We start from the raw sequence: 26,937 nt of genomic DNA on the forward strand, positions 1-26,937 counted from the left end.
TGTTTTTTCTCCTTCGACAAGGATTCTGAGAGGTATCACCACTCTAGTAGGATTAAACTGGAGCTGTAATGTGGTTCTATTTTCGTTATCGCTCCATCGTTACGTTCTCAGTGTGCAGATATTGGCTCCTGTGCACTCGTTGAGCCGTTTTCTGACTGTTGTTCCTCTGCCATTGCCAACGACCGAATAAGGCTATCTAGAATATGGAAACTTCAGTTAAATGGAACTTTCGCCTTCCAAAGGCGTTCTGCGCCAGGCAATGAGGTTTGACAATGAAAGAACCCTCTGTAAAATGTCGTGACTCCTGGCGGATGTGTCCACGATGACTAACGACATTACTCAGCACTAATATAGAGCATTTGGGCTTGATAGCAGACTACCAGTAGCAGCGGCGGTAGGCAGCCATTCAACAGCAAGAGGTTCAAAGCCAGCGGGCCACACGGGCCGGCTGAAATAGCAAAGTTGCGAAGCTGCTTGGGAACAAATGGAGCTCCAACTGCTCGTGTGAGCATCACTTATAACAAGGGAAGACTTGTAAGCTTGTATGGTGTAGGTTCTGTGGTTCAGTAGTCGGAAATGAAGGAATATAATTACTGCAGAAAAAATGCAACTCTGCTTGAACAAAAAATAGTTGTGTGCGTCTGATGCTAAAATCAGCTTACCAAATGGCCACAAACTGTTATCAAAATGCCTATATATATGTGGGGTGTTCTAAGAGTAGTTGATAAACTAATTATACTGATAACAAATGCAAAAACACAATTTTGTACATTTTCTTGGTAGAATTTGGATAGTTCAGAAGAGAACGCAGGCAAAACAATAATTGATCAAATTAGTCTTTCTATTACTTCAATCGTGTAAATTTTAACACTATTTCTGGCATGTCTTATTTTCTGTTCACAAATCTGGGCTATTTACAACATGTGCTGTAAAGAATGAACAACTATCGAAATGGAAACAGGGGACACACGATACCAAGAAGCCAAATATGGACAAGACAACCATTGCATATTCAGAGCACAATCGGAAATCAACCAAAACAAAACGGGTGGCACAAAGGCTATGTGTCCTCACGTTGAACTGCGGCTTGCTTCGTCATTCATCATGCCTTTGAAACTTTTAGCCAACCATATTGCTGTTTCTCGAGGGGACACCTTGGCCTTCCCAAATGGCTTTAGAACAATCGCAAGCTCCTCCAGCCTGCTGTGTTCCAATAACTCTGCAGAAAGCTCTAAGAGCCCTTCAAGAGCCTCAGCTCGCTGCCTGAAGGATGTCACATCTAGTATTTCCTTAGCTGGAGCTGCTTCCTGCTTAAACCCATTGTTTGTCTCCATAGTACTAAAGTTTCCTTCCGGTATGGTCGGCAATTTTATCGTATCTGTACTGGCTGGTTTCTGAAAGGTAGTATTAGCTTCTGCTACATTTGGATTCACTGTAGCAGAATCTATAGGTCCAGAAGGTATCAGATTTGGCTCGATACTTCTTACACCTATCTCTTCTCTTACCATGTTAAGACGCTTGTCAACATCAATGCTCTCTGATCTGGTTTCTTTTGCTGCCTGCTCACCATTGACACGGAAACTGCTGTGGCTTATGACATGTATAATGTCCTCAACTGGAGGAGGGTTTAAATGAGGACCTGATGGTTTCTCTGATGACTGGGTGGGAGTGAATCCTCTGCCTGGTTCAGTGTTCATCTCTGTTGTTGGGACAAAGGAAGAAAGATCTGGTACTGATGAAAGCAGTTCCTGCACTGTGAACTTGTCTTCATCACTTAGTACAGTGACTGTGTCACTGCACTGGCCCACTTGACTTGAGGGTATTCCATCCTTGCAAATAAACTCTAGTTCAGTAGTATCAGAAGATTGCACCATGGCTGCGCTTAGACTAATAGCACCATTACTAGTAATTTTTTTCTCACAATTGGTTGTGTTGACCTCTGAACTTGCTTTATTTTTTATGTCATGCTTTTGTATGATAGTGTCAGGTATCAAACATTTGCAGGATGGGACCAAATAGGTTGGTGAGTCAGGTTCAGACGGTTCAGACTGGTTGGTAGTTTCAGCATAACCAATCGTCGAACTGGAGCAAGCACTGCTGTCTTCCTTGGTTGCTAAAGCCCTAGGTGGAGCAGATTTTGCTCGTGAATTGCCTGTTTTTCTCTGAAGATCTTCCAGATGACTTGGAGGAACAATTGGAACACTTGGAAGTTCCAAAAGAGGACTATGGGTAGGCCGACATGGACTCCTTGGATGCTCTGCCATGACCTTATTGTGAGCTCGCTTTACCCCAGTGTGTTGACGGCTTGGACTTGCTACTCCTTGCCTCCGAGCAGGAATACTGGTGCATCTAATAAAAATGGGCGGTGTTCTGTTCTTAACCTTCCCTGCAGCTGCATCAACAGCTTCTCCCAACTGCTTGGCAGGGTGCGGATGTAGCAGCTCATCTACTTTAATTTTAACCTTCGGAGAATGCTCAACAATTGGTGACTGCAAGATGGAACCAGAAAAGAATTAGCAAACACAGAGAAGTGGATTTAAGGCTTTTAGCACAAGAAAACCATTTCTTACCAGATGCTTCAAGGGAGGAGATGTGTGTCCTCGTTTCACAGGTTCACAGCTTGCATTTGCTGATTCATGTGACATAACTTCACTAGATCTTGAACTGGAGGAAATATCACTTTGCTTTGAGTCGTCAGATGAGCGTTCTCTATTGCTAGGTGAATTTAGCTTTACACGGCTAGCTCTCACAGGAGAATTGCTTTCCCTAAACTTGCTCTCCTCTCTTAGAGTTGTCAGTATCTTCTTAATTATCTTTGGCTGCTTATTATCATGTCTGGGATGATGATTATCTTGTACGGATTTTGATGAATCTTGTCTCTCGAGTTCAGGACAGGCAGTGTCTTTATGGCTCTGAAGATCAGTAGTTTCAGCACCCTCAGTATCAATGGTGTTGTTGGAACTTGAAGCTAGTCCTGATGTATTTATTTCACTTGATTGTATACTATCCATATCACTGCCAGTTCCAGAAATGCTACTACACTGACTCCCAGACATACTTCTCTGACTGCTCCGTGAATTGGTGACAGGTTTCTCTGGTGATCGACCATGATGTAATATATCAGCAAATGGACGGTACTGATTCACATAAGGTTGCAGGTATGGATTTTTTATAATCTCGGATGCCTGTTAACAAAAATGTAACAAATACTCTAAGAATCTTATAAATGTGCGTGACAGACAAGTATTGCAGCTGCAGGGGAGGTATCTATTTGCAATGTAGCTTACAGTAGGCCGATGTTCAGGACTCTTCCTCAACATGCTTTTGATAAGTGCTTTCCTGCATTCAACAGTAAAATGGGATCATTAATGTTTACAGACACTAGAGAAACTGCTATGACCTTGAATTCATGCCCAAACAAGAAAGATGGATGGAAAACTTTTATATATGACCAATTTCATTGCCAAATGTACAGTTCAGGTGTACTTACATAGATGAAGAGTAGCAAGTAGGCAAAGGGCCAATGGAGGAGCGATTTATCTTACTTATCAGTCCAGCCATATCCTGAAAGAAACATGGAGTAACCTTAAGCTTACCTCAACTTCTATAGTTTTGAAATCAATAACACCACAAAGTAAAATACGAAAAGGCTGGGAGATGAGATGAAACTGAGGCACAACAGCAATTTGATAAAGTGCAGTCGAAAGGAACTGGTATATACACCATTTTTTATTCAAAACTTCCATCTAATTTCATGCTCTAACATGTATTAGTTTAAATGCAAAGCACTCAAACTCTGACCTCTTGCATACATTTTGGAAGCCATGAGACATAAACTTTCAATCATTCACAGAAGTCAGGAATGAATTCCTGGATGGATCATGAAGAACTTTGATCCAATATGTTATGAACCTGAAAGATAAACTTATCCCTGTCTTATATAATGCTTCACATAGCATGCCCATGTAATGTGCATTCGCAAATACATAAATGGGGGAACCAAGTGGGCAGAGAGAGAGAGAGAGAGAGAGAGAGAGAGAAAGAGAGAGAGAGAGAAGGTCTGAGGGTGATAAACGCCAAGCAAAAGCCAGAGCCACAGGCTGAAGAGGTCAATGGTCTTTTTTGGCGACTGATAAAAGGAAAGTGATAGAATAACTGAAAGCCACAACCCCTCAATGGAAGATGCTCAGTCACTCTTCCCTACTAAGGCTTGGGTCTGAATCCTGAAAACCATATAGTTCTAGTTTATCTTTCATTTTCGACCTATTCGATAGCAGCATGCTTAGCTAATACCTTAATTTCGATGGACTCTAAACACTCTGATCCTTCCAGTAGGCAGCTTAGGGACTTCTTGCATGAATTGGCATGCCATCTTTTCTATAAATATGTGCATAACACACATGCTCATTTTCCTAGTTGATTGGCTTACACGTTAATAAGTTATAAAAGGATGTGATTTTTTTTTCTCAAACATGTGTGAGAGCTGCATATTATTTCACTAATTGGTAGAAAACAGTCCGATTACATGCTGAATCCACGGCTTGGTTAGTGGTTTGTTACACTCGAACCCATGTATCTACGGAAACAAGGATGTGGTTCAAAGATGGGACCTGAACACAAATTGACAGCATCCACTAGCAGACAAATATTCAAATCATCTCTGTATGGAAACCAGTGTTAAATAATGGTACTGATGTGAGGAGTATAAGCCAAATAAGAACTCACAAAAGCCTTGAAAGCAGGTCGATGAGCAGCCATCTCATACATACAACATCCTGCAAAGGCACCAGTTAAAAGAGGCATCTAATATTAATATTAATATTAATATTAATATTAATATTAATATTAATATTAATATATTTAAACATCTCTTTATATGTAAGAAATTATTACCAAGAGACCATATATCTGACTTGAATCCGTAAGGAATGTCAGCAAGCAACTCTGGGCACATATAATTTGGTGTTCCCACAACCTAAGAAGCATCATTATATAAAATAAGATTCTGAGAACAGACAAGGCAGCTAACGTAATGAAAGCAGAAAAACAGACAAGGATTAGTCAAACATGTGGTTCAAGTTTTCATTAGGACTTTAGAATAGAAACAAACAGAAACGAAGGACTAGTTTTGAAACAAGAAAGAAAGGAAATAAGAGAAAAAGACTACCGAAGAGGCTAAATCATCTGCCTTTAAAGTCTTGGCGAGGCCAAAATCTCCTGCAAGTGAAATGAGATATTAAAACCACAGAATGAAGCATTGCAAAACATGTAGAGTTATTATATTTGAAATAGCATGGGAAACTAACCAAGCCGAATATCCTGTTCTTTGGTAAGAAATATGTTTGAGCACTGCCAAAGAAAGAAAAGAGGTCAACACTGAATCCTGCTGCTTAAACTGACAGCATCTCTATTCTTTGTCACTTACCTTGAGATCTCGATGCAAAACAAAGTTTGAATGCAAGTAGTCAACAGCTAATGCCAATTGAGCAAACCATTTCAGTAGTTTCTGTAAGTCACTAAGAAACAGTTAGCGCATATTTCCAAATTGTTTTCTTGATGTGTGAAAAAAAGGAACTGAAAAAATATAGCAACCTCCTCTGGGAAGTATGTCCCATTCGCTTTTTTCATCAACTCAGCCCTGCGAAAGAGGAACATAATTAGACAAACAGAGTCATCACAAAGGCAGTAGAAAAGCTAGTTCAAACCAGCACATGGCACTCACATATCGCCACCTTCACAGTATCCCGTCACAATGCAAACATAGCAGCCCTATCAAAACTCATGCGTTGAGGTAACAGATGATGGAACCAAATAAAAGGCAAATACAGGAGCGTGTTCCTGAAGAACCAACCTTCTCAACCCATGCCTCCTTGAACTCAACGATGTAAGGATGTTGCAAACGAGCAATAAGAGCCATCTGCAATTTCCATTTCCTCTGTCAGTTCACCGAAGACAGTTCAAACTGACAACAAACAAATGAAAAAGTGCATGGAAATTTCTGTTCTGCTGACCTCTTGGTGAGCAGACTTGCGACATCGCTCTGTCTGCCTCGCAAGACGTATTTTCTTCAACACATACCTGCAGTAGCAAAGCAAACAGCTGTCGACTAGGCAAATTCACGGGGGAAACAGACCAAGTAACTAAACTGAACCAACGCATCATACTTCTTTTTCTCTGTCTTGTGGTTGACGAGGATGGCAGCACCAAAGGCACCGCGACCAATCTGCTCCATAACCTCGTACTGATCCATCCGTGACTCCATGGCTCCCAACCACTCAATGCAGCTGCTAAAACTCCAGAGCAGCAACACGCGCTTGCAAAACTTCAGCCTCTAACATCAGAACCTCTGGCATCTCCCGTACGCGCCACAACTCCAATCAGCCCCGTACTCTCGGCAATTTCTGCAGAAAAAACATCGGAACAGGCGTGAATCAAGCAGCTTCAGTGCAGGTTCCGCAGTTCAAATTTGAACGAAACCGAGCCCCTGTTCCATCCAATCCAATCATAATCCTACAAACACCTACTAACTCAATCACACAAGACAATCGATGGAAAACATTACGCCACGAAAACCCATGGATGAAGTTGAGCGACCGTACTACGCACGCACGGGAAAAAGCGCACCCATCCCTCACAGGAAAGCTAGAAGTTTATCAACTGTGCCGCGCACAGTTGCCACCAACCGCCACCGCTCGGGACAGGGACCTTACCGCTGGCGGGCCTCTCTCCACCGACATTGGCCACAGGCGGAGCGCTCCGGCCGCCGCTCCACGGCGGCGAACTCTCCCGCTCCGGCCCAGTCCCTCGCCTGCCGCCGGCGACGGGTTAGGAGTAGGGCCCCGCGTCGCCGACGTCTCCGGCCTCCGCGGCTGCGTGTGGCGCCGCGGCCTCCGCTGCTGTGCTGGAGGGGAGGATTAAGGATTTGGTGTGGCCTTTGATCTGGCGTCTCGTTTTTGCTCTGGTGTCTGCTGTTGGTTGGTTATTTAAATCCGCATTTGGGTAAGGAGGAGGAGGCGCTTATATATGAGCCTTCCGTCCGCCATGAGCCACCGCGGGTTAATGATGAGAGGTCACTAGTACTGCTTGACAGCGACGGCGACGCGCGGAGCGATCATCTCTTGCTAATGAGAGGGGGCCCTCTCTTTAATACATATGAAATATTAAATATAAACAAAAAACTTAATTATATAGTTTACCTATAAAAATAAATTTTTTAAATCTAGTTAATTCATTATTAGACAATAATTATTAAATAAAAATAATAGTCCTACCGTACCTAAAATCCTAAAAAATCCGGAAGTGAACAAGGCCTAAAGAGAGGAGCCAATGCTGCTCACTGATTCGGGTTAGAATGGAGAGCATTTCTTTTCTTCCATAAACAGTGGCCGCTGCTGTGCGATGGAATTCGGCACAAATTCATTTTTATTCTTATGATATAAAATTGCCAACGAACATGTAACATAGAATCTCAACCTGAATGGCGTGCTCTTTATACTGATGAGATGTCCCCATCACGATGCCCCGTGTGGCTGCCGAGTCGTCGTCCTCGTCTTGCTTGCTATGTTGAGCCAAGCATGTTTGTTTTTTTTTCTATCTATGTTATATATGTTTATTTATTTCTCTTTATTAAATTATAGTTTTGCGGTAAGGGCTGCTTCAGATGTCTTTGTTTTATGGGAAACACCTAGTTCGTGATCGTGAAATGATAAAGCCGCCCCTCTGGATGAGATCCGATCCTATAGGAAAAGTTCATATGAGGAATGGGTTATCACTCCTATCAAATGGTTTCTTTTATAGGAATTTTGAATGAATTTCACCAAGTGATTGAACCTCATGGAAAGTTTCTTTTGTGTCACTGTCTCTCATCATTTTTTTATTTTTTTTCTGCACTCCATCCAAACGTTCAATCTTATAATTTTCTGTGTATTCTCAATTTATATGATTATTAAAATATTAGGGCAATCTGTTTTCTTATTCCTGTATTTCTATAATCCTGCGTTCTAAAGAATACTGTATTTTGAGTAGCGGTTCAACCCCCCATCCAAAGATGTGGTACAACACTTTAGTGCTACATGGAAATCAGTGGGGCTGATCTTATTATATAGTGCAATAAAAGGACAGCTTAATAATAATGGTAAAGGTAAGTTAGTGAGGTGATGGATCAACGTCCCTTGGTGCCAATGACGAATACTTGGGGTCCGGCTTCGTTTCCTTTTTCCCTTCAATTAAGAGATAGTAGCACGAGTGTTTTCTACGGTAGGTACATCGGTAGCTTTGGCTTTCAAAATATTTAGTGTTGGCACATGCACATCGCAATGATACGGGCATATTTGTCTCGGAGTACTATATAGATATACAATTTTAATGCTGTCCATAGGATGTAAACATTTCAAAAGATAAAAGATACAATATTTCAGATACACTATCAGGCCTTGTTTAGTTGTGAATTTTTTTGTTAGATTTCGATATTGTAGCACTTTCATTTTTATTTAGTAAACATTGTTCAATCATAGAGTAACTAGGCTTAAAAATTCGTCTTAGGGCATTCACAATGCAATACTCTATCACAGAGTCCAAGACAATTAATTACATATTATTTATGGTATTTTGCTGATGTGGCAGCATATTTATTGAAGAAAGAGATAGAAAAAATAAGACTCCAAGTCTTATTTAGACTCTAAGTCTACATTGTTCGAGGTAATAAATAACTTTAGACTCTATGATAAAGTCTGCATTGTGAGTGCTCTTACGATTTACAGGTAAATTGTGCAATTAGTTTTTATTTTCATATATATTTAATGCTCCATACATGTGTCGTAAGATTCGATGTGACGGAGAATTGTAAAAAATTTTTGGTTTTTGGTTGGAACTAAACAAGGCCTGAGTATCTAAGTACAGTGCGTGCAAATTACTGGTGTGCGCTATACTTTGGCAACAACAGTTATTGCTTTACGGACAGCGGTTACACGATCTGAACTTTCGGTTACAGCTAGTCAAATCGGATGCACGTACATATAGCCAGTACTTGTTTCTAGTTTGTCGGCAAAGCGAGATTCCAGTGGCACTGATGACTGTGAACGTTGTTAGCCGTTGCATTAGAAAAATCCAACGACAATCCAGTTACTGCTCTGCAGCTTTTTTTTCTACACGTGGAGTAGGAGTGTACTCTGTAAGAGCAACAGAACTAACCGTCTCGAGCTGTCCAGCGACAAATTTAAACACGCGCGCCAATGATGAGCTCTCACAGATGGTTGCGCGGCAGCAGACCGACCAAGGACCAATCATGTGATGGCCGCTGAACCAGTCGATGCAACCGCAGCATCTGAAATTAAAAGGTTGGCTTACACACTAACTACACCCTGTCCTGCCTGTCTGAAAAAAAAATACAATAGAATCAACGTGGACGCGCGCCTAGATTATCATCTGTTAAACTCAGGCACTCAGCTATTGCCTGCCTTTCACAGGGCACAGCTGGTTTATTCAATTGCTGCACCAAAGCCTTGTGCTCCTACTTTCTGTATAGGTTATTATGGTAATGATCTTCTTTTTCAGAGGGATTGATTAAGTGGTTAGATAGAGAGGGGACCGTTCCTCTTAATGGCAACTGCTGTCCGCTCACCTCAACAGTGACCACTCACCGGTTCCACACACACACTGATCGACTGATGACGCTACAGAGCAAGACATACAGCTTGAGAAAAAACGCAGTAGCAACTAGCAGAAGTGCAGGAAGAACACTGTGCGTGCGTGTTTGTCAATTGTCATGAGTAGTCTGGGTACTGTTCTTGAGCATGTGGCTGTAGATCAAGCATCAAGGCTCGCCAGGACCTTGAGCTCTATGAGCTGACTGAGTGAACAGGGAGCCAGCCAGCCAGGGATCAGCGCCTACAGTTCTGGGAAGAGACGGCCACACAGGCGAATCAGTTCATTCACACAGGCAGTATCCAACCTGGTGGCCCACATGCAGTGCTGATAAGTAGCATCTGCAGGGTGTACCATAAGGTCATACTCTGACAGACTGTCGATCGGATTATCAGTGCAGAGACGCGTCCACGAGTCAATTTGAGCTCATGGATTAGTCCTTCACGAAAATGAAAAAAGACAAAAAAAAAAAAGAGCTTCAGTGCGTTGTCAAGACGTATGTAAGCAAAGGCATTGCCGTGGTACTAGTGATCGGATCCATTGCTCACGGGTCAGGTCACTGCCGAAAGCCACAGCTTAATAATTTCATGATGTGTGAACCATGATAGATTAGGAACGATGGCACTGATAACCTGTAGTAGCCGGTAGCAATACAAAAGCCTATTCTACAACATCTGCTACGTAACATCAGATCCTGGACCAACTGCTGACGATGCCCACCAGTGTCTACTGCTTGAGGACGACCGTAGCGTAGCAAGGACACATCAGTCACACACTGCAGGCTAGGCTAGGCTACGACCAAGCCATGAGCACCATGATTACTGTGCTAATAAGCTAGTATTAAGCTTCAGCAAGGCCAAGTTTTTTGAACTCCTCTCAGGGTCATCATGGCCATCCATGAGTTTACGGCCGGCACTGGACACCATGAGTCCATGAGTTTAATTGCGACGTTAACGTCCTCGCGCGTACCGTACTTAATGGTCTGATCAGGACGGGCCACGGCCGTCCCTTGTACGTACGACTAGCTAAAAGGCCACGGTGCCAACAGAAGGAAAAAAAAAAGTTAAACTAACCATGTTCCTAACGCAACTTTTTTAGCTTTCCCATATCATAATTGATTTGCTATTACTCTTTTGATTGTTTTTTGCGAGAATCGGTTCGGTACTAGCTACTTGATATAGGAATTGAATACTTGCACGATCGAACGGACGCTGTCGCAAAGGTTAGGTGTACCATTGGCGTCAACAGAAAGAAAGGGGAAAAAAAAGAGCGAGATGCTGAAGTGTCTCCCTTCTATCTTCCTCTTTATTCTTGGACAGAGTAAAGGAGATGCAGATGCGTAATCTTTTGTAGGTTGCCATTTTGATGTCTACGAAATGCTTGGCGCACTTGACTTGTTTTCCAGACACGAGGTTGGGACAAGGACGGTGCAACCACCAAGAGATGAGTATCCGAACGCACAAAGTATATATAGGCATATCGCATATATATCGTTCGAAAATAAATTAAAGAGTATAGGCACACGGATATCATGTATATGGAGTTCGCGCCGTGTATCATGCACGCAGGGTAATGATTTCTTTTATTTGTGCAAAAAGTATCTTTCTATTTCAGTCCAACTTAGTTTTTCGATCGATACCGTATCTAGTCACATACTCATTAAGTAAAAGTAGAAAACATTACAAGGCAGGCAGCAGTAACCAGGCGGTTACTGAAGCAACTACCAAAAACAAACTGCAAGAATGAAAACAAGGCCTAATACTTCCTACTCAATCCATCCTAAATTATAAAATATTTGATTTTTTTAACACCAAGTTTGACTACCCATCTTATTTAAAATTTTGTGTAAAATATCACTCCTTTTGTTATGAACTTGGTTTATTAATTAAAGTTCTTTAGCAATGACTTAAATTTGACTATTTTTTCACAAATTTTTTGAATAAGATGAATGGTCAAACTTAGGATAAAAAAGTTAAATGTCTTATAATTTGGAATAGAGAGGGTATTACATAGGAAGAGTTACCTACATGTCTTCAAGCTCATCAACAAGAATAACTTCCTCAAGGTTTGCTCTTGTCGGGAACAATGTCTGACTGGACTCACACTTGGATGGTGACATAGGAGACCCGAATGGCCTGTTCATCAAACACATTGGCATCAGTTGGCGTCTGCTAAAAGAATTAACGTTGCAGTCCCGCACTTCACCGTCATGACATTCTACGCTTGCACCGTCAGGTTGGACGCCATGGGCTTGCTCTTTGCTGCAAGCCTCTCCTTCGTGGAGTCATAATTTGCCCAGAGGGCTAATGCTTCTTGGCGACACGCGCCCGCAACACTTCACAGAGCACAGGAGATTGTATGGATATACACACCCTAGCAAGGAGATCGGCCACCGTGCTAGGCAACGTCCGCATAAAGCACGACTAGCGTGGACATTGGTTGCCTAACCTCCTTTATGATTTGCTCGGTGAAGCGATTGAGACGTCTATCAGCCAAGGTCATCTGAGGTGATAGAGTGCAGTGGTCCGCCGCAGCCACGATCGTCGTGCCCCCCAGGGTGGCTGCCCCAACATTGGCCAGCGTTGGGCTCATGGGCCAGGTAGTGGTGCCCGCAACCACGTGAGGGGGATGGTGTTGGAGCTTGGGTGTGCCTTGGCATCCACGATGTCGAGTTGTCCTCCTTTAGTGGTGTGACTTGTGGTTGCCCCTGCACATTGACAATAGAGACGAGTCCATCGTCCATCGGGCAATCTTCACCAAAGAGTAGGTGTCCACTAGCGATGCTTCCACTTCCTGAGAGGCGGTCGTCGAAGCAAGTAGGCACCCTAGCGCTAGAGGCTCTACGTTCGCGCGTAGCTGAACCAGCGGATCTGGCTCAAGGAAACAACGTGGAGCAGCAGAGGTAGCTGTGTTGTTATATTCCACTATTTAACAATTTGCTCAAACCTTGCTTTTCATAATATTGTGGCAGATGTATTTAGAACTATCTATAGAACTATTAGCTATGATTCAAATATTTTTAAACTAATTTTTAGTTAAAAATAATAATTTAATTTTAGTTCATCTCTCGATGTACCACCAGTGGCACAGCCTGACAGCCCAAGGCCTAGATTTCATGGAGGGACAAGTACTAGAGGCACCCGTTGTCAAAAAAAGAAAAGTACTAGAGGCATTAGACAGTAGCTAGAAGACATAGGTACCTGGTCAAACCTTGCGTTCCAGCTAGCTAGCTGAGCTGGCCGAAAGCGCGTATTCTTCTTCATGTGCCTGAAGAGCACAGGAGAGGTCGAGAGACAGCCGCCAGCAGCAACTAGCGTGCCAATTTGGAGCTAAGTAGGAGCACGTACGTCACAATCACAACAGAAATTCATTGGCGTCAGGCTGCGTGTCGCGTGAGCGCCATGTGCCACGACCAGGGCCTGGATTGATCATGCCAAGATGGACACCCTGCCAAACTTAGATCTGCAGGAACAACATCCTTATTTTGTTTCACATGCATGGCAACAACGCCCTTATCTTGCATGGAGATAGAGTGTACTCAAACGAGACTACATATGGCTACTTCTCGCCGAGGAAATCGACCGCGACACCTCGGTAAAACACTGAAACTGGTGGCGGATGGGAAGAACCGAATTGAGGCGGTGGGACGCCAGCGGCCAGCCATACAATTGGTACCGCGACGAGCAGCGCCCAGCCCCGTCCGGCGTCCGCTGCCGCCTCGTCGTTCGTCGAGATCATGATTGGGCCAGTTCATGAACGTGTACTACGGAGTATTCGCGTGGAGCGCTAGGGAACGTGCGGGCTCTGTGGTCCACGGCCCTGGGACTGGGAGTGGGTTGCACTGCATTGCATTGCATTGAAGTAGTAAGAAATTAAACGGAGTGATCAAGTGGCGGCTTTCGGCGTGCACTTGGGCACCCGAACGTATCGGCTCGTGTAGTTGCGCATTATATATTAATTGCCACTGGGCAGTGCGACTGTACGAGCGAGTTTAGCCGGAATTTTCTGTGCGCGTAGGTGGCATCGGCCGCGCTGTAGCTTTGTACAGGTTGTAGCATGCATGTGAGGAAACCGGAAACCGCGCAGCAGCGACGGGCGCCTGCGGCGGCCCTGTTCTGTGTCATTGTGCACGTCACATGTGCCTAGATCACGCAGCAGCACAAGTCGCGGACGGGTGGTTTTCAATTTCGAGCCAGCGTACTACACGCATGGCCGGTTGGTCATGGTCACCACTCACCAGGCGACCAACAGTGTCACTGTGGGAGAACGAATGGGCAACCGTGTTCAATTGCTTTACTCGGTACAAATGCCGGCCCAATTCTATACCGTGTAAGCGGCCCAATACTCCAGAGTCCAATATACTTATGGCCCATGTAACATAACCACAATATCTTCATCATGTATCAATGAATGAATTTTATGAATGGACACATCTCTGCCTGACTAAATAAAAACCTCAACCTCTCTCTTAAAGAAAAACAACGGTGTACTGCTGGCTAGCAAAATGAATTTAGGCATTCTCGAGAAGAGGAGTACAATACAAATAGTCAAATATGGAGAAGTAATCAGATTTACCGGTATACCTAATAAAGAGCTAAAAGGCTACAAACGACGAAGCAAAATTGAGCAAGCTTTCAAAGATGTTAACAGGTTTCCATACAAGACAAGCAATGTACACATTTACAGTGGCGAAACGTCACAACTCACAAGCTGGACGCCTACAGCTGACAACATCCAACACAAGACTGTCCACTTATTACCCCCACATATAGCATCGGGGTTATGACTTATGATAGTTTATCTTTTCCTTACAGCTTATTGTTCATTTTGGCCTGGGAATGCTGGGGAGACGAAACAGGAGTCTCATACCAGGCTACCAGCCTGATGACTACATTCTTACAGTTTTGACATGGGACGGCTCAAAGTTGCTTCAATGGTACCGTGTGGTTCATCGGTCGGCAGGTACACATCATCAGCAAACTGATAAACACAAAATATATCTCAGTTTACGTGGATAAGATATAAAAACTCTGAATAAGCTTAACATGGAATAGAGCACAAGAATGTATATATAGACTACAATTGACACTATATATCTATCCTGGAGAGTAATTCAATAGGAAGAGAGGAAACAACAAGATTCAAACATTTTATACAGTAGAGGAAGTTTTACCTTCACCAACGGAGTTTCTTTGCTCCCCAAGTTGACAGGCAGAAAGTGAAGGTTCGGCATTCTAAGCTGAACTGACGATATATCTGGGAACCTTTAAAGTGCACATGTATATTCAGCGCAACTCATCAAATAAAATTGTGTACATATTTCAAGGGTCTGAAAACAAAGACGACCAAATCAGAGATACAAACCTTGTAAGAACTTCTTTGGCCATGAGGTATAGCGTATTCTGTACAGATGGACTATACACACCAACATCAGCAGGACCAAAGAACGTCTCTGTAAGAACTCTCTTTACATCCTGATATCTTTGTGTAAAGCAAAATGGTTTCGATGGGAGCTGCGAAACATGTTCAAAAGGATACCTGGATACAGAAAAAGGAAGTGTACACAAAACACCATGACCCATAAATAACTGGATATCCCTGCCTCATTTCTTGCTATTTTACAAATTAGAAAGTATGACTTATGAAATGACTTCTGTAGACTTGTAGATTAATTCCTATCAGCTTGAATTCCCAAAAGTAAAAGATAATCGCAACATCTGAACTAGTGGCTTGTCCAGGACATTGTAACAGCATTGTTTCTCAACTGTATGCAGATAGAACAATCTATAAATTGAAAGATGGTCTAAGAACTCAGAAGGGAAGAGAATTACCTCCACCAAGCAGTTACTTCTGTTGCTACTATCCTTTCCCTTGTATCAGGAAGAAGTCTATAGCGATCCGTCACAAACCCTTCAAACCCAGACTGAGAAGTAGTAGTCAAATTTTAGAATTTACTTCTGTGATACTGGAGAAAAACAACTCTAGTTCATTTAAGAATTTTATCAAGTAAACTTCAGCTAACAAAGTGGCAGCCTGAGGAAATGTATTAAATCCCTGGAAACATGACATGATTTAACCCCCATCTTCTGAAGGACCGTTTCACAACTCAATCAACCAAACCAAGAGGTAAAAAAAGGAACAAGCTCAGCCAGAACACTGGCAGACCAGGTGCTGGCCCCCACCTGACCTGACTAGTGCCTACCGCCTAAGAGAACACTGGCGACTATAGATCTACTAACTTATCACAACATAGTTCATAACTTATGCAGTCTAGGATGCACCAGCACACTGGTTTATGCAGAACTAATCAACCTCAACCAGAAGAAAAGAGTTACGACAAAGTGATAAACATGGTATAACATTTACATGTGAGTGATGGCCCAACTATCATGAAAGAAAAAGTTGAAGAAATACCTGAGTTGTCTTTAGCAGCGAGTACCCTTGGATTCCAGAATTTATAAGCAGGCTTCCAGATTTTTTGACAATGACCTCTGTGCTGTGCTTCTCAACACCAACTTTGAACCCTATAAACAGTGGTACAATATGCAGTGTTATAAGGTGACTCTGGAAAACATTCGTGCATAAGTGCTCTCTCAAACATTGTGTGAAAATTGGCATTTGAAAGCGAAATAAACACGGGAGGTTGCTAGGATAAATGTCATTCAGCTATATAGTACTACCTCCGTCCAAAAACGTCATTGTAGTTTGGTGTCATAAGCATCATTAGATTTATACCGATATTTATATTACAAAACAAGCATCACCAGATTTATCATGGGACATATTTTCATACTATGACTATTTGGTGTCATAAATGTTGACAATCTTTTATATAAACTTGGTCAAACTTAAAATATTTGACTTAAATGAATATACTACTTCAAAAATCAGAATGTTCTTATATTTAGTATTAATGGGCAGAATTACTAACAAATAAATGCTCGGAAAATTTGCAGATGGAACAAAGTTTTTTTTTTTTGAAAGGAAAGATGGAACAAAGTTTCCTATGTGTGCAACTGTTGCCTTCAGCATTGTTCTTTCAAATCTCTGCTAAATGAACCTTGAGCACAGCATGATGTGTGAGTGTATTGAGCATAATTGGATAGGGCATCACAATCTTTAAACCACAAGAGTTGTTGATTGTTAGAGCTAGGTATTTCCATGTAAGTTGGGGAAAAGAAAGAAAGAAAATTTGCGTTGTTGTGAGATGTGACCCCACTGCTATAACTCATGTCCCTCAGACACACACACATGGGGCCGCCCATACTAGGCTGTTCCTTGGAACAGTAGAGGTGAGTGATAACCAGTCTCACATTGAAAGATGCCAAATGGCAATTGAAGATTTCGACAAGAGACACGAGGATGGGGGACCAAGGAAAAGTTTCCTTGAAGGCAGGCAAAGCTCCAAGTTTGGCGGATACTGTATATCCAACTATCCGGAGGAACACGTCTCTACCAAACGTTCACGACTCTTTCTCATTTCATTTCAATCCATCATGACAAGCATGTGTTCAGTAAGATAGCGGATAATCTTTCTCACCATGCGAATGAGGCTTTCCGTCGACAGTGACACGGTCCCATGGGCGCTCCACGATAGTCACCGTGGCCTCTGAAACCTGCCCAGAAATGGCAGCACGAAGAGAGATCCATAAAAATCCCATCTTGACCCCTCAGCAGCGAACCGGATACAACAAGTCTCGAGTCGCTATACCTGAGGGTACAACGAGGTGAAATGCCTTCCAAGAATAACGGCGAATTCCTCCATGGACACCACTTCCGTGCACTCCTTCGCTTTGACATAGACCTGGACAAGCGAAGCCGTACCAAATCAGGCCTTGTTCAGTTTGCAAAAACCTTTGAAAAACGGCACTGTAGCACTTTCGTTTTTATTTGACAAACATTGTCCAATTATAGAGTAACTAGGCTCAAAAGATTCATCTCGCGGTTTACAGATGAACTGTGCAAATAGTTTTTGTTTTCATGTATATTTAATGCTTTATGCATTCACCGCAAGATTCGATGTGATGGAGAATCTTGAAAATTTTTGGGAACTAAACAAGGCCTCAGTAGCCAAGAAGCCGCCAGAGGGAGCTGCTTTGGGGCGCCGGAGGAAGGAGGAAGCAAAGAGAGACTGGTGGAACACTGGAACGTACGGTGTTCTTGATGGAATCTGTGGCGACGATGGCGGAGTTGTCGCTGGAGATGTAGGAGGGGAGGCAGTCGGAGACGATACTGACGGCGACGTTCCACTCGACGATGATGTGGCCCCCCGCCGCGGCCGGGCGGCGCCAGACGCGGGAGACGCGGACGCGGGACTTGCCGTGCCGGCTCTGGAGCTGGAAGTTCTCGGCCATGGCCGCCGCGGGGATCTGGCCTGTGAGGCTGTGACCCTGACTCTGAGTGTGGTGCGAGTGCGATGCGATCGCTGATTTGCGTTGCGCGGTTGCGCTTCTGCCGAGGGGGATTGGCCTTTTGTGGACAGATGTGGGACCTGGCTGCAGCAAAAGTGACGTGGGCTGTTCTTGCTCTGTTCAGAGGGCCCGCCTGTAGCGCACCACGCCGTATCTTGATATGTTCAACTGGAGCTTTGTACTTGGGTCTTGTTTAGTTCCAAAAAATTTTGCAAAATCGACACTGTAGTACTTTTGTTTGTATTTGACAAAAATTGTCTAATCATGGACTAACTAGGCTCAAAAGATTCGTCTCGTCAATTTCGATCAAACTATGCAATTAGTTTTTATTTTCATCTATATTTAATACTTCATGCATGCGTCTAAAGATTCGATGTGACAGGGAATCTGAAAAATTTTATAAAATTTTTTGGGAACTAAACAAGACCGTCACATCAAATCTTTAGACACATGCATGAAGTATTAAATATAGACAAAAAATAAAAACAAATTGCACAGTTTAGTCGAAATTGACGAGACGAATCTTTTGAGCCTAGTTAGTCCATGATTGGACAATATTTGTCAAATACAAACGAAAGAGCTACAGTGTCGATTTTGCAAAATATTTTGGAACTAAACAAGGCCTACTATGTCATTTGGTGACTACGTCGTCAATCCATATCCATATCCGTTTCCAATAATTTTATAAAATAATATCAATCTTTCAATATACATGAAATTTTATAGTGTTTTGATTTTATATTATGGTTCCGTAATGCTATGTAAAAAATTTCATAGTACTACAATTGTACGGTGCTACATAAATAACTTTCTAAATAATTTAGTTATGACAAAATACTACTCAATCCATTCCAAATTGTAAGTCGTTTGACTTTTTTAATATCAAGTTTGACCACTCGTCTTATTCAAAGTTTTATACAAAATATCACCTTTTTTGTTGTGTATTGGTTTATTAATAAAAGTTCTTCAAGAATGACTTAAATTTGACTATATTTGCACAAATTTTTTGAATAAGACGAGTGGTCAAACTTGGGGTAAAAAAAGTCAAACGACTTATAATTTGGAATGGAGGGAGTATTTAAAGTTAAAGAACATTTGAAATTTAAATATGAAATACATATATAAAGTCCAACAAATTAATAAAAAATAATATTATAGACTTAAATACTTAACACGTACTATTACAGTCTTATAATAAAATATAATTTAGAATCCGGTAATATCGTACTCCTATCAGTTAACAATCGTTGATGGTGACAGAGGCCGTACAATTCTTCCTGATTCGTCGAGAAAAGCAGTAGTACGCTTCTTCCGAATTCATCGTAGAGCTACTAGGGTTCGCGAAATTTTTTCAAGATTCTACGTCACATCAAATCTTTAGTCACATGTATGGAGCATTAAATATAGATAAAAAATAAAAACTAATTACGCAGTTTACCTGTAATTTGTGAGATGAATCTTTTGAGCCTAGTTACTTTTTAATTGGACAAAGTTTGTCAAATAAAAACGAAAGTGCTACAGTAGCCAAAACACAAAAATTTTGCGAACTAAACAAGGCATAAAGCTATGCACCGCTCGGGGTTCAGCACTTTTTCGGGCATGTTCTAATTCACCAGGGCCAACAGTTTATTGAACTACGAGTAGTTCCCTGCTCAGCAGAGAAGCCCCACTTCCTGCACATGGTTTTCTTTTTGGACCCGCACCCTGTTTTCTACGAGTACAACAACTGCAGCCCATTGTTTTGCGCTTGCTTGAGACATGTGTAGAAGGTATTTTACTATTTTACTTTCTGTGCTATTCACGAGTGCTGCTTCCAACTAAAAAGTAAAATGCTGACGGATTAATTTACCCGTAAATGGCACTAGAGGCCAACGTATGCTCAATCATAGGATTATAATTGACCCATGCTGATGTGATCAGGGGCGCCATATAAGTAGTTCCAAACTACGCAAAACAACCTGGTCATATTGCCGTTTGGAAACCGAGGCAGAATAACACCAAAGAGAAGTTGTTGAATGAGAATGCTGATGATGAATGTCATTTATATAGTAGTACTTAGAATCTTGTGGTTACTGAAACTTCTCTGTAAAATCTGTGTGCTTCATTTTTTTAGTTGGTCACTGTTAATATGGATATGCTTGATTGTTTATATTAGCCTTAGCTTGCATTAAATCTTATGTAGCATTAATGTATAGTTCTGGTGCTTGGTTGTCTTGCACAATCCAACCGATGTTTGATAAAATTATGTTTGGTTGCTTGCATTACATTTGTATGTAGTCACCTCCATACTAGACTCCAGTAGAGGTCTCAAGTCGTTAGAAGGGGTAGGAATAGTGAAAATATTTTATTTTTGTGTGCCTTATCGGCTTGTGCAAATATGTATTGTCTAATATGACCAAATTTGACGTAATAGCTAATGTTATATTTAGTCTCGCTTTGAGCATTATACAAACCTACATAAGAATCTTTATCGACAACCAAACCAAACAAACTATATTTTTTTAAAAACACAGAAGAGCTACGCTTCATTATATTAAGAAGATAATAAAAAGGGTAAGAACCCATACAACTCAACACACACAACACAAAACACACTCTGCAGCAGGTGTTGTTGCTGCTGCTGCTGCAAGAAAACTAACGCACCCGTACCAGTAGAGACACTACCACAAAATACAGGGCGTTAACCCACCGGAGCGAGGGCATCCAAGAGGGATAATCCTCGAGCCCCCGCCAAAGACTACGACCTTCTGTCATCTTCCGCTACAGCAAGAGCCCCTGTAACATTTGGGGCTGCACCATCAAAAACACATCTGTTAAGGTGTGTCCATAAGATCCAAGCTCCCAGGATTATGAGAGAGTTGATTCCTTTCTTTACCAAGTCACTAACAGCCTTGCTCACTCTCTCCCACCATGAATGAAAGGATGTTTCTGTGGACTGCGGATAAAAGCCTTGGAGTCCAATCCGAGTAAAGAAGCGGAACCAAAATTCTCTTGCAAAGACACACTGGACTAAGAGGTGATCAATAGTTTCTGCATCCTGATCACACAGCGGGCATGTAAGTTGACTAAGTATAAACTCACGCTATCTATTATTCTAGACAAATGTTGAAAACGTGAAAACTCATAAAAACATACTTTGTGGTTTTGTTATTGAAAAAACTTGACACGTCCATAATTCATCCATATCTTTTTTTTAATAAAAGTTGAGGTTCAAAATCAACTTTGAAAACAACAAACCGTATGCAGGGATGCATAGCCTCTTAACTTAGGCCATACTTGAGATCGCTTTTGCAATTGATTCTCATGAAAAAAGTAAGTTACACCCCCAAACGCTACACCTCTAATACATAAATCAAATACAAGAAATTACCAAACTATCCAGTAACAATCCACCTTACAAATAGGCTAGTCAAAGGTTTTGTGTACATACATAAACCTCAGCCAAGTCTTGCTTCTCTGTGTAAAACCTGAAAAGAATATATTTAAATCAGCTTATTCAATAGTATAGTCAAACGAACAGATGCAATTACAAAATGCATGCTATAAAATTTCTGGACCATTGGCAAATAAATATGCATGGAATGCTTATTTACTATTGAAATCAAATGTAGGGAGGTAACACAAATTAGCTTATTGTAGACAGATGATAATTTTGACTTAACTAAGTCAAAGTTTAATATAGCAGCCTACATGCCTGACAGAAAGAAAATTATGTTAGACTTCTAAATTATGTCTAACTGGATGAAAAGTTTCTATGTTTTTTTTTGGTTAACTAGTTGGTGACATGACAAGTGGTTGACTAACAGCATAGTTCATGATAATGCATGGTATTTGTATAATTGTTGTCACCAATAAGAACAGCAGAGATAATTTAAATTCCTAAATTAGCAATACTATAATTTTCTATTCATTTTCCTGATCCAGGCTGTAAAAGAACATAAATCTTCTACCTCTTCAGCAAACTTTATCAGGATTGTCGTCCTTGGCCTTTGCTGTCCTTCAATTGGAACAAAATGTGCAGTAACTACAGCAGGAAAGCCAGCATTTTCTAATACACCCTGCAAAAAGTTACAAAGTAATATTGATATATTTATTGCTCCAATAAAATGATAAGGTCAGTGGTCACTAGAACTGGATTTCCATTCCACCTTTACAATTCCCGCAACAAAAGCTCCACAGTTGAATGCTCCCATGTCTTTTGGCACGGAAATGAAACTGTTCAAACAGAAAGAGTATCGAGCTTCAGACTTGTAGAAAAAGATGCATTATGAACTCCACAAAAGTTCACAAACCGGTTAACAAGAAGCTCCTTTTCACTGATCATGTATTCATCCTCATGTTCTGTTCCCTTCTCAAGTGAGTCAGCCACCTGGCACATAATAAAACAACTACAAGAATTAACAAACAATCGTGTGAACAAAGTCAGTGATAACAAGAATATCACAGGTTAACATTTACTGTCAACCATATTAACTTATTAAGAGGTATAAATTCTTATGTAACACAGCCATAAGAAGTTGGTTTACATGTGGAGACCAAACCTAAGGAAACTGAAATATCAACACTGTAAAACTATTATCCTGCAGGTGTTTAGAAAACACACAACCACCCATATTAACTTCTAACATGAGTCCAAGAGTATTCATTCCATACTACTGCACTATAAGCATTATTCAAGATATCCTATTAAACATAATAATTCAGTTTATCCTAAAGATGCTTGTACTAATGAGCATGCCTAGCAGTGTTCCAAAATGGCCTCCCTAATAAAGATTTAAGTGTTAATATATGAATCACTGGTTAAACAGCAGGATCAGTCCAGTTAAGCCATATAGCCACCACCAGGCAGGTAATTAAATGAATATTACTAAAGCTTTTGAAACCATGGTATTTGGAAAGGGATCCAGATATTGGGCATATTTAAAAGGAGTGAGGCACAATGAGTGGTCACGCTAGTTATGCACAAAGTGGTACAAGCAGCAAGCTCCTTAACAGAGGCTACAACTGGCTACAGACATTGCCATCACTATAGCTCAAGACAAGCTATAAAGCAAGTGAGGGATAAGTTGTCATCTATGACCGTACAAGGAGATGTTGACATGTTTTTTAGTATATGAACATGTGTTGCCCATGTGACAGCTCAGAACAAATCAGGAATAGTATTATCGGTTTCAATGTTTCTTATTCCTTTTTGGGTAATTCCTACATTTTAGGTATGTTATTCAACAGTTCCAGTTTTTAGGCTTAGGCCCTGTTTAGATGGAGGATGAAAATTTTTTAGGTGTCACATCGGATGTGTCGGAAGGATGTCGGGAGGGGTTTTTAGAAACTAATAAAAAAACAAATTACATAGCTCGTCAGGAAACTGCAAGACAAATTTATTAAGCATAATTAATCTGTCATTAGCATATATGGGTTACTGTAGCACTTAAGGCTAATCATGGAGTAACTAGGCTTAAAAGATTCGTCTCTCGATTCTCAACTAAACTGTGTAATTAGTTTATTTTTTTATCTATATTTAATGTTCCATGCATGTGTCTAAAGATTCGATGGGATGGATGAAAAAATTTTGGGCGGGGAACTAAACAGGGCCTTATTGTCTCTACGTAAGTTCAATATTGTCATAAAAAAGAAGCACAAACTAAAAAAGTTACTTAGTCAATAGACTTCCTGATGTGGTGTAGCTGCCATCAGGGCATTACGTGCCACTTGAGTTTGAGTGTCCATCAGTCATCTAGTTCATGACATTGTAATTTTACAATCTAGGAATTATTGGTAGTAAAGTTTTATGAATACAAATTGTAATCACCCAACTGCGAGAATGGATATGAATCAGAAAAGACAGTCACAGGCAGAACAATATTACCTTCCCAAACAACACTTTCCAAACAGTACTGTGGATGAATGATAAAATACCCAGAAGTCGTGTCTCTCGTCTATTTCCCTGAAGTAACAATCTAATTATCTTCCAGACATGACTACCTCAAAACGAGAAGAATATATATAATAACATGTAGATCACGTTTTCTTTTTTTTTAACTGTAGAGTACTTGAAATCATTGCACATAATATACCAAATGAACCTTTTATCCTATAAAATTCAACAAAAAATAAAGAGCTGATGCAGTGACCCTACGTCCCTACATTTGGTATTATTTGATTAGACCAAGAAAACTATGTTTATGCTGAATGTACAGTGCTTCGATACTCATATATGATATATATAAGATTCTGAGCTAGAAAGAATTATCCAAGCAAAATTATTTTTGTAAATGGAAATATGACTATAAAATATTATTTGCAAAAATGGAGCATCGAAATTGCTACAGTATTTTTATAATGACCATTACATAACCAAGCAATCAAACAGGTATCAACCTTCTCCCTGTGACAGAGTAATTCAAGCACCCTTGCACCAACCGCATAACCAGCATCCTCCAGCCTGTGCATGAAATAAAACAAAAAGGTGTAGCCCAGATGAATTTATAAATCAATTTACTGAAAGAGTTTATCTGATCTGGGTATAAGTTAGTAGCATGTGCAATAAGATAAACAAAGGCACATGATAGAAAATAATCAATCAACCTAAATACAAATTCATCAAACTAGATCAGACAGGTATAAATACACAATAGAGATACCTCCGTTCCAGCTCAGTAATGTTGTCAACTTGAGTCTGGTTGTACTGAACCAACTCAGAGAACAAGAATGCAAATGCACTCAAACTGACCTACAAAAGGCAAAATACTCAATAAGCCTGTATGGTAGAAAAAGACCATGAGAGAAAGCAAACTTCCTAGAAAACCTAGAGATCACCAAGCATATCAGAAAAGCTTATCATATATTTGACCTCTCATTTGCAAAATTTGCCAGGAACTAATTAACGTCAACATAAAGAAATAATCATTTCATGCCTGGCCGTTAATAAGACCATCACAAGTAAACCTTAAACTACAAAAAATGTCATGGCCGGCAAAATATATTCCCGCAAAAAGGGAAAAATTCAAGGTTGCTAGTTGAAATAAAAGGGTGGAACCACTCAGGCCCACTGTCATAAAGTTTAGGTTTGACAGATTGAGTTGTAATTAGAATGGATTCTATATATAAAGAATCAAGGAGTCAATTTTGTTGGCCCTACAAATACAGAGAATAAACAAAGGTTAAGCTGAGTTTGGGTAATTCCCCTCAGTCTTCTCGTGTCCCCTCGCCCCCTTCTCCCAGTGGCCGCACCTGGCAGCCACCTCTCATGTATCTCACCCACACAGTTACGTCTCAACCCTAACCGAACCCTCCCCCCAAACTAAGCACATGACAATTTAGTATGCTGAGCCAGCTCTATTTCCACTGCAATGGGACCCAATTCTGATCTGTACAGCAAATGGCAAACTGGAGGAAGAAGATCAAATAACACATGAAGCCACTGCTGGCATATGCCGCAAAAATTGAGCAGTAGATGAAACACAAACCAACCACAAGTCCACAACACCTCCAATCTATGTTCCACAGCCAAAATGGGGAGTAGCGTCACCAAAGGATCCAATTCAGATAGATCAGCTTCTGGTGGAAAGTGAAACTACCTCAGATGGATGGGAAGGAATAATAAATTTGATGCCAAGGATCTGGAGCCACGGTGTAAATCCAACGCGCCAATCAAAACTTGTACAATTATTGTTTCCGGAGTACGATGATAACAACGACCCCACACCCTGGCTATATAGATGCAGAAACTTCTTTTATATCTCAGATAAATGAAATTCTTCCACCTGACAGGTCACACCTTGGTATGGTTTATGCACCTAGAACAAGATGATAGAACTGCTTCATAGCCCCTTTTTTCTGCAACTAACAAATGCTTCAGACTTTTCGCTGGGATGGCAAGAAAGAACTCTCTGGGGCAATTGTCAAAAACTCAACAGCTGGGATGGCAGGAGGAATCAAATTCTAAACTAGATCTCTCAGGTAACAAATCTATGACTGGCCCACAATTAATGCTATTCACAGAAGAATTAACAGATCTCTTGCGTCTCACAAAAGTCAGGCTCTGCGGGTCAGCTACCTTGCCACTGCTTGAGTAAAACTGATCAACAGTACTCCATCAAACACGTCCGTGAAAATGCAACTAGTACATCTCACGCCAATGCTCCCGCAGGCTGCAATACTTGCTTACAGATTACAGGCTACACCCCTAGTGCCTTCCTATTTGAGGAGCCTATGTGGGGAGCAAGGAACTAGAAGGGATCGCCATCCCAGCGCGATGAGATGCATGCAAAAAAGATCGACATCTCGAGGATTAATCTAGGGAAGCAGTGCGCGCACAGATCCGATGGGAATTCAAGGCAGAGACAGCACATACCTCCTGCCTGCCACGGCTGAGGGGCTTGTCAAGGACGTTGGCGTACTGCTTCGCCTTCCCAACACCGATCATCTTGGCAGCCCCTTCAAGCTGCAGATAAATTAAGGCACAAGTTAGAACATGAACTATGAACAGCCCATAATGAAAAATCCCCAGCTAACAGGGGCGGATCCAGTAAAGGGACATGGGTGTACCAAGAATTTTTGAAAAAAAAAACCTTCGAAGTTACGAGGCTTGCCAAGCTGAATAGCTTTAGGTTAGGGTTTCGGTGCTCAGCTTAAAGGGAAGGGAAGAGAAAGGGGTGGGAGTACCTGGTGGGTGCTCGACGCCGGCGAAGAGACCAACTAAAGCCTCAGCACCTGGCCTAGGGCGGAGGCAGCGGCCCGCCAGTCGTCGGAGAGCGAGAGGGGGCGAGAGCAGACAGAACAGAACGCACGAGTAGGGATGCAGCGGACGGAATGGGAATGCACGTTATGCAGCAACGGAGTTAAAAAAAAAAAGCACCCACATGGGCCTTCTTCTGGGCCGTCT

General features: G+C 41.5%; 3 protein-coding genes across 6 annotated transcripts; all 3 read right to left on the reverse strand.

The window, feature by feature from the left end:
- On the reverse strand, positions 824 to 6,994 carry LOC8058957 (serine/threonine-protein kinase Nek5). 4 transcript variants are annotated; one of them, XM_021457241.1, is made up of 15 exons: positions 6,711 to 6,994; positions 6,165 to 6,401; positions 6,012 to 6,078; positions 5,852 to 5,917; positions 5,723 to 5,769; positions 5,593 to 5,638; positions 5,426 to 5,506; positions 5,307 to 5,349; positions 5,168 to 5,217; positions 4,894 to 4,975; positions 4,726 to 4,775; positions 3,491 to 3,564; positions 3,288 to 3,339; positions 2,571 to 3,185; positions 824 to 2,489 (listed from the first exon to the last, which is right to left on the reverse strand). In XM_021457241.1, the coding sequence occupies exons 2-15, from the start codon at positions 6,260 to 6,262 to the stop codon at positions 1,071 to 1,073; spliced, it is 2,790 nt and encodes a 929-aa protein (XP_021312916.1). In that variant the 5' UTR covers positions 6,263 to 6,401; positions 6,711 to 6,994; the 3' UTR covers positions 824 to 1,070. The 4 variants fall into 4 exon arrangements, with proteins under 4 accessions (XP_021312916.1, XP_021312918.1, XP_021312917.1 ...); XM_021457243.1 differs by lacking the exon at positions 6,711 to 6,994 and adding an exon at positions 6,563 to 6,657; XM_021457242.1 differs by lacking the exon at positions 6,711 to 6,994 and having other exon boundaries at positions 6,165 to 6,543.
- On the reverse strand, positions 14,257 to 18,170 carry LOC110433901 (uricase-2). Its single transcript, XM_021456951.1, has 8 exons — positions 17,796 to 18,170; positions 17,354 to 17,446; positions 17,183 to 17,258; positions 16,057 to 16,166; positions 15,474 to 15,565; positions 15,007 to 15,180; positions 14,816 to 14,906; positions 14,257 to 14,622 (listed from the first exon to the last, which is right to left on the reverse strand). Exons 1-8 carry the CDS (start codon positions 17,994 to 17,996, stop codon positions 14,539 to 14,541), a joined length of 921 nt encoding a protein of 306 aa, XP_021312626.1. The 5' UTR covers positions 17,997 to 18,170; the 3' UTR covers positions 14,257 to 14,538.
- LOC8058958 (trafficking protein particle complex subunit 5) lies at positions 21,229 to 26,878 on the reverse strand. Its single transcript, XM_002458769.2, has 9 exons — positions 26,718 to 26,878; positions 26,407 to 26,496; positions 24,695 to 24,783; positions 24,432 to 24,495; positions 23,920 to 23,997; positions 22,346 to 22,422; positions 22,202 to 22,268; positions 22,004 to 22,111; positions 21,229 to 21,520 (listed from the first exon to the last, which is right to left on the reverse strand). Exons 2-9 carry the CDS (start codon positions 26,476 to 26,478, stop codon positions 21,491 to 21,493), a joined length of 585 nt encoding a protein of 194 aa, XP_002458814.2. The 5' UTR covers positions 26,479 to 26,496; positions 26,718 to 26,878; the 3' UTR covers positions 21,229 to 21,490.

Source organism: Sorghum bicolor, chromosome 3, assembly GCF_000003195.3.
Source record: "Sorghum bicolor cultivar BTx623 chromosome 3, Sorghum_bicolor_NCBIv3, whole genome shotgun sequence".
Lineage (NCBI taxonomy): Eukaryota > Viridiplantae > Streptophyta > Magnoliopsida > Poales > Poaceae > Sorghum > Sorghum bicolor.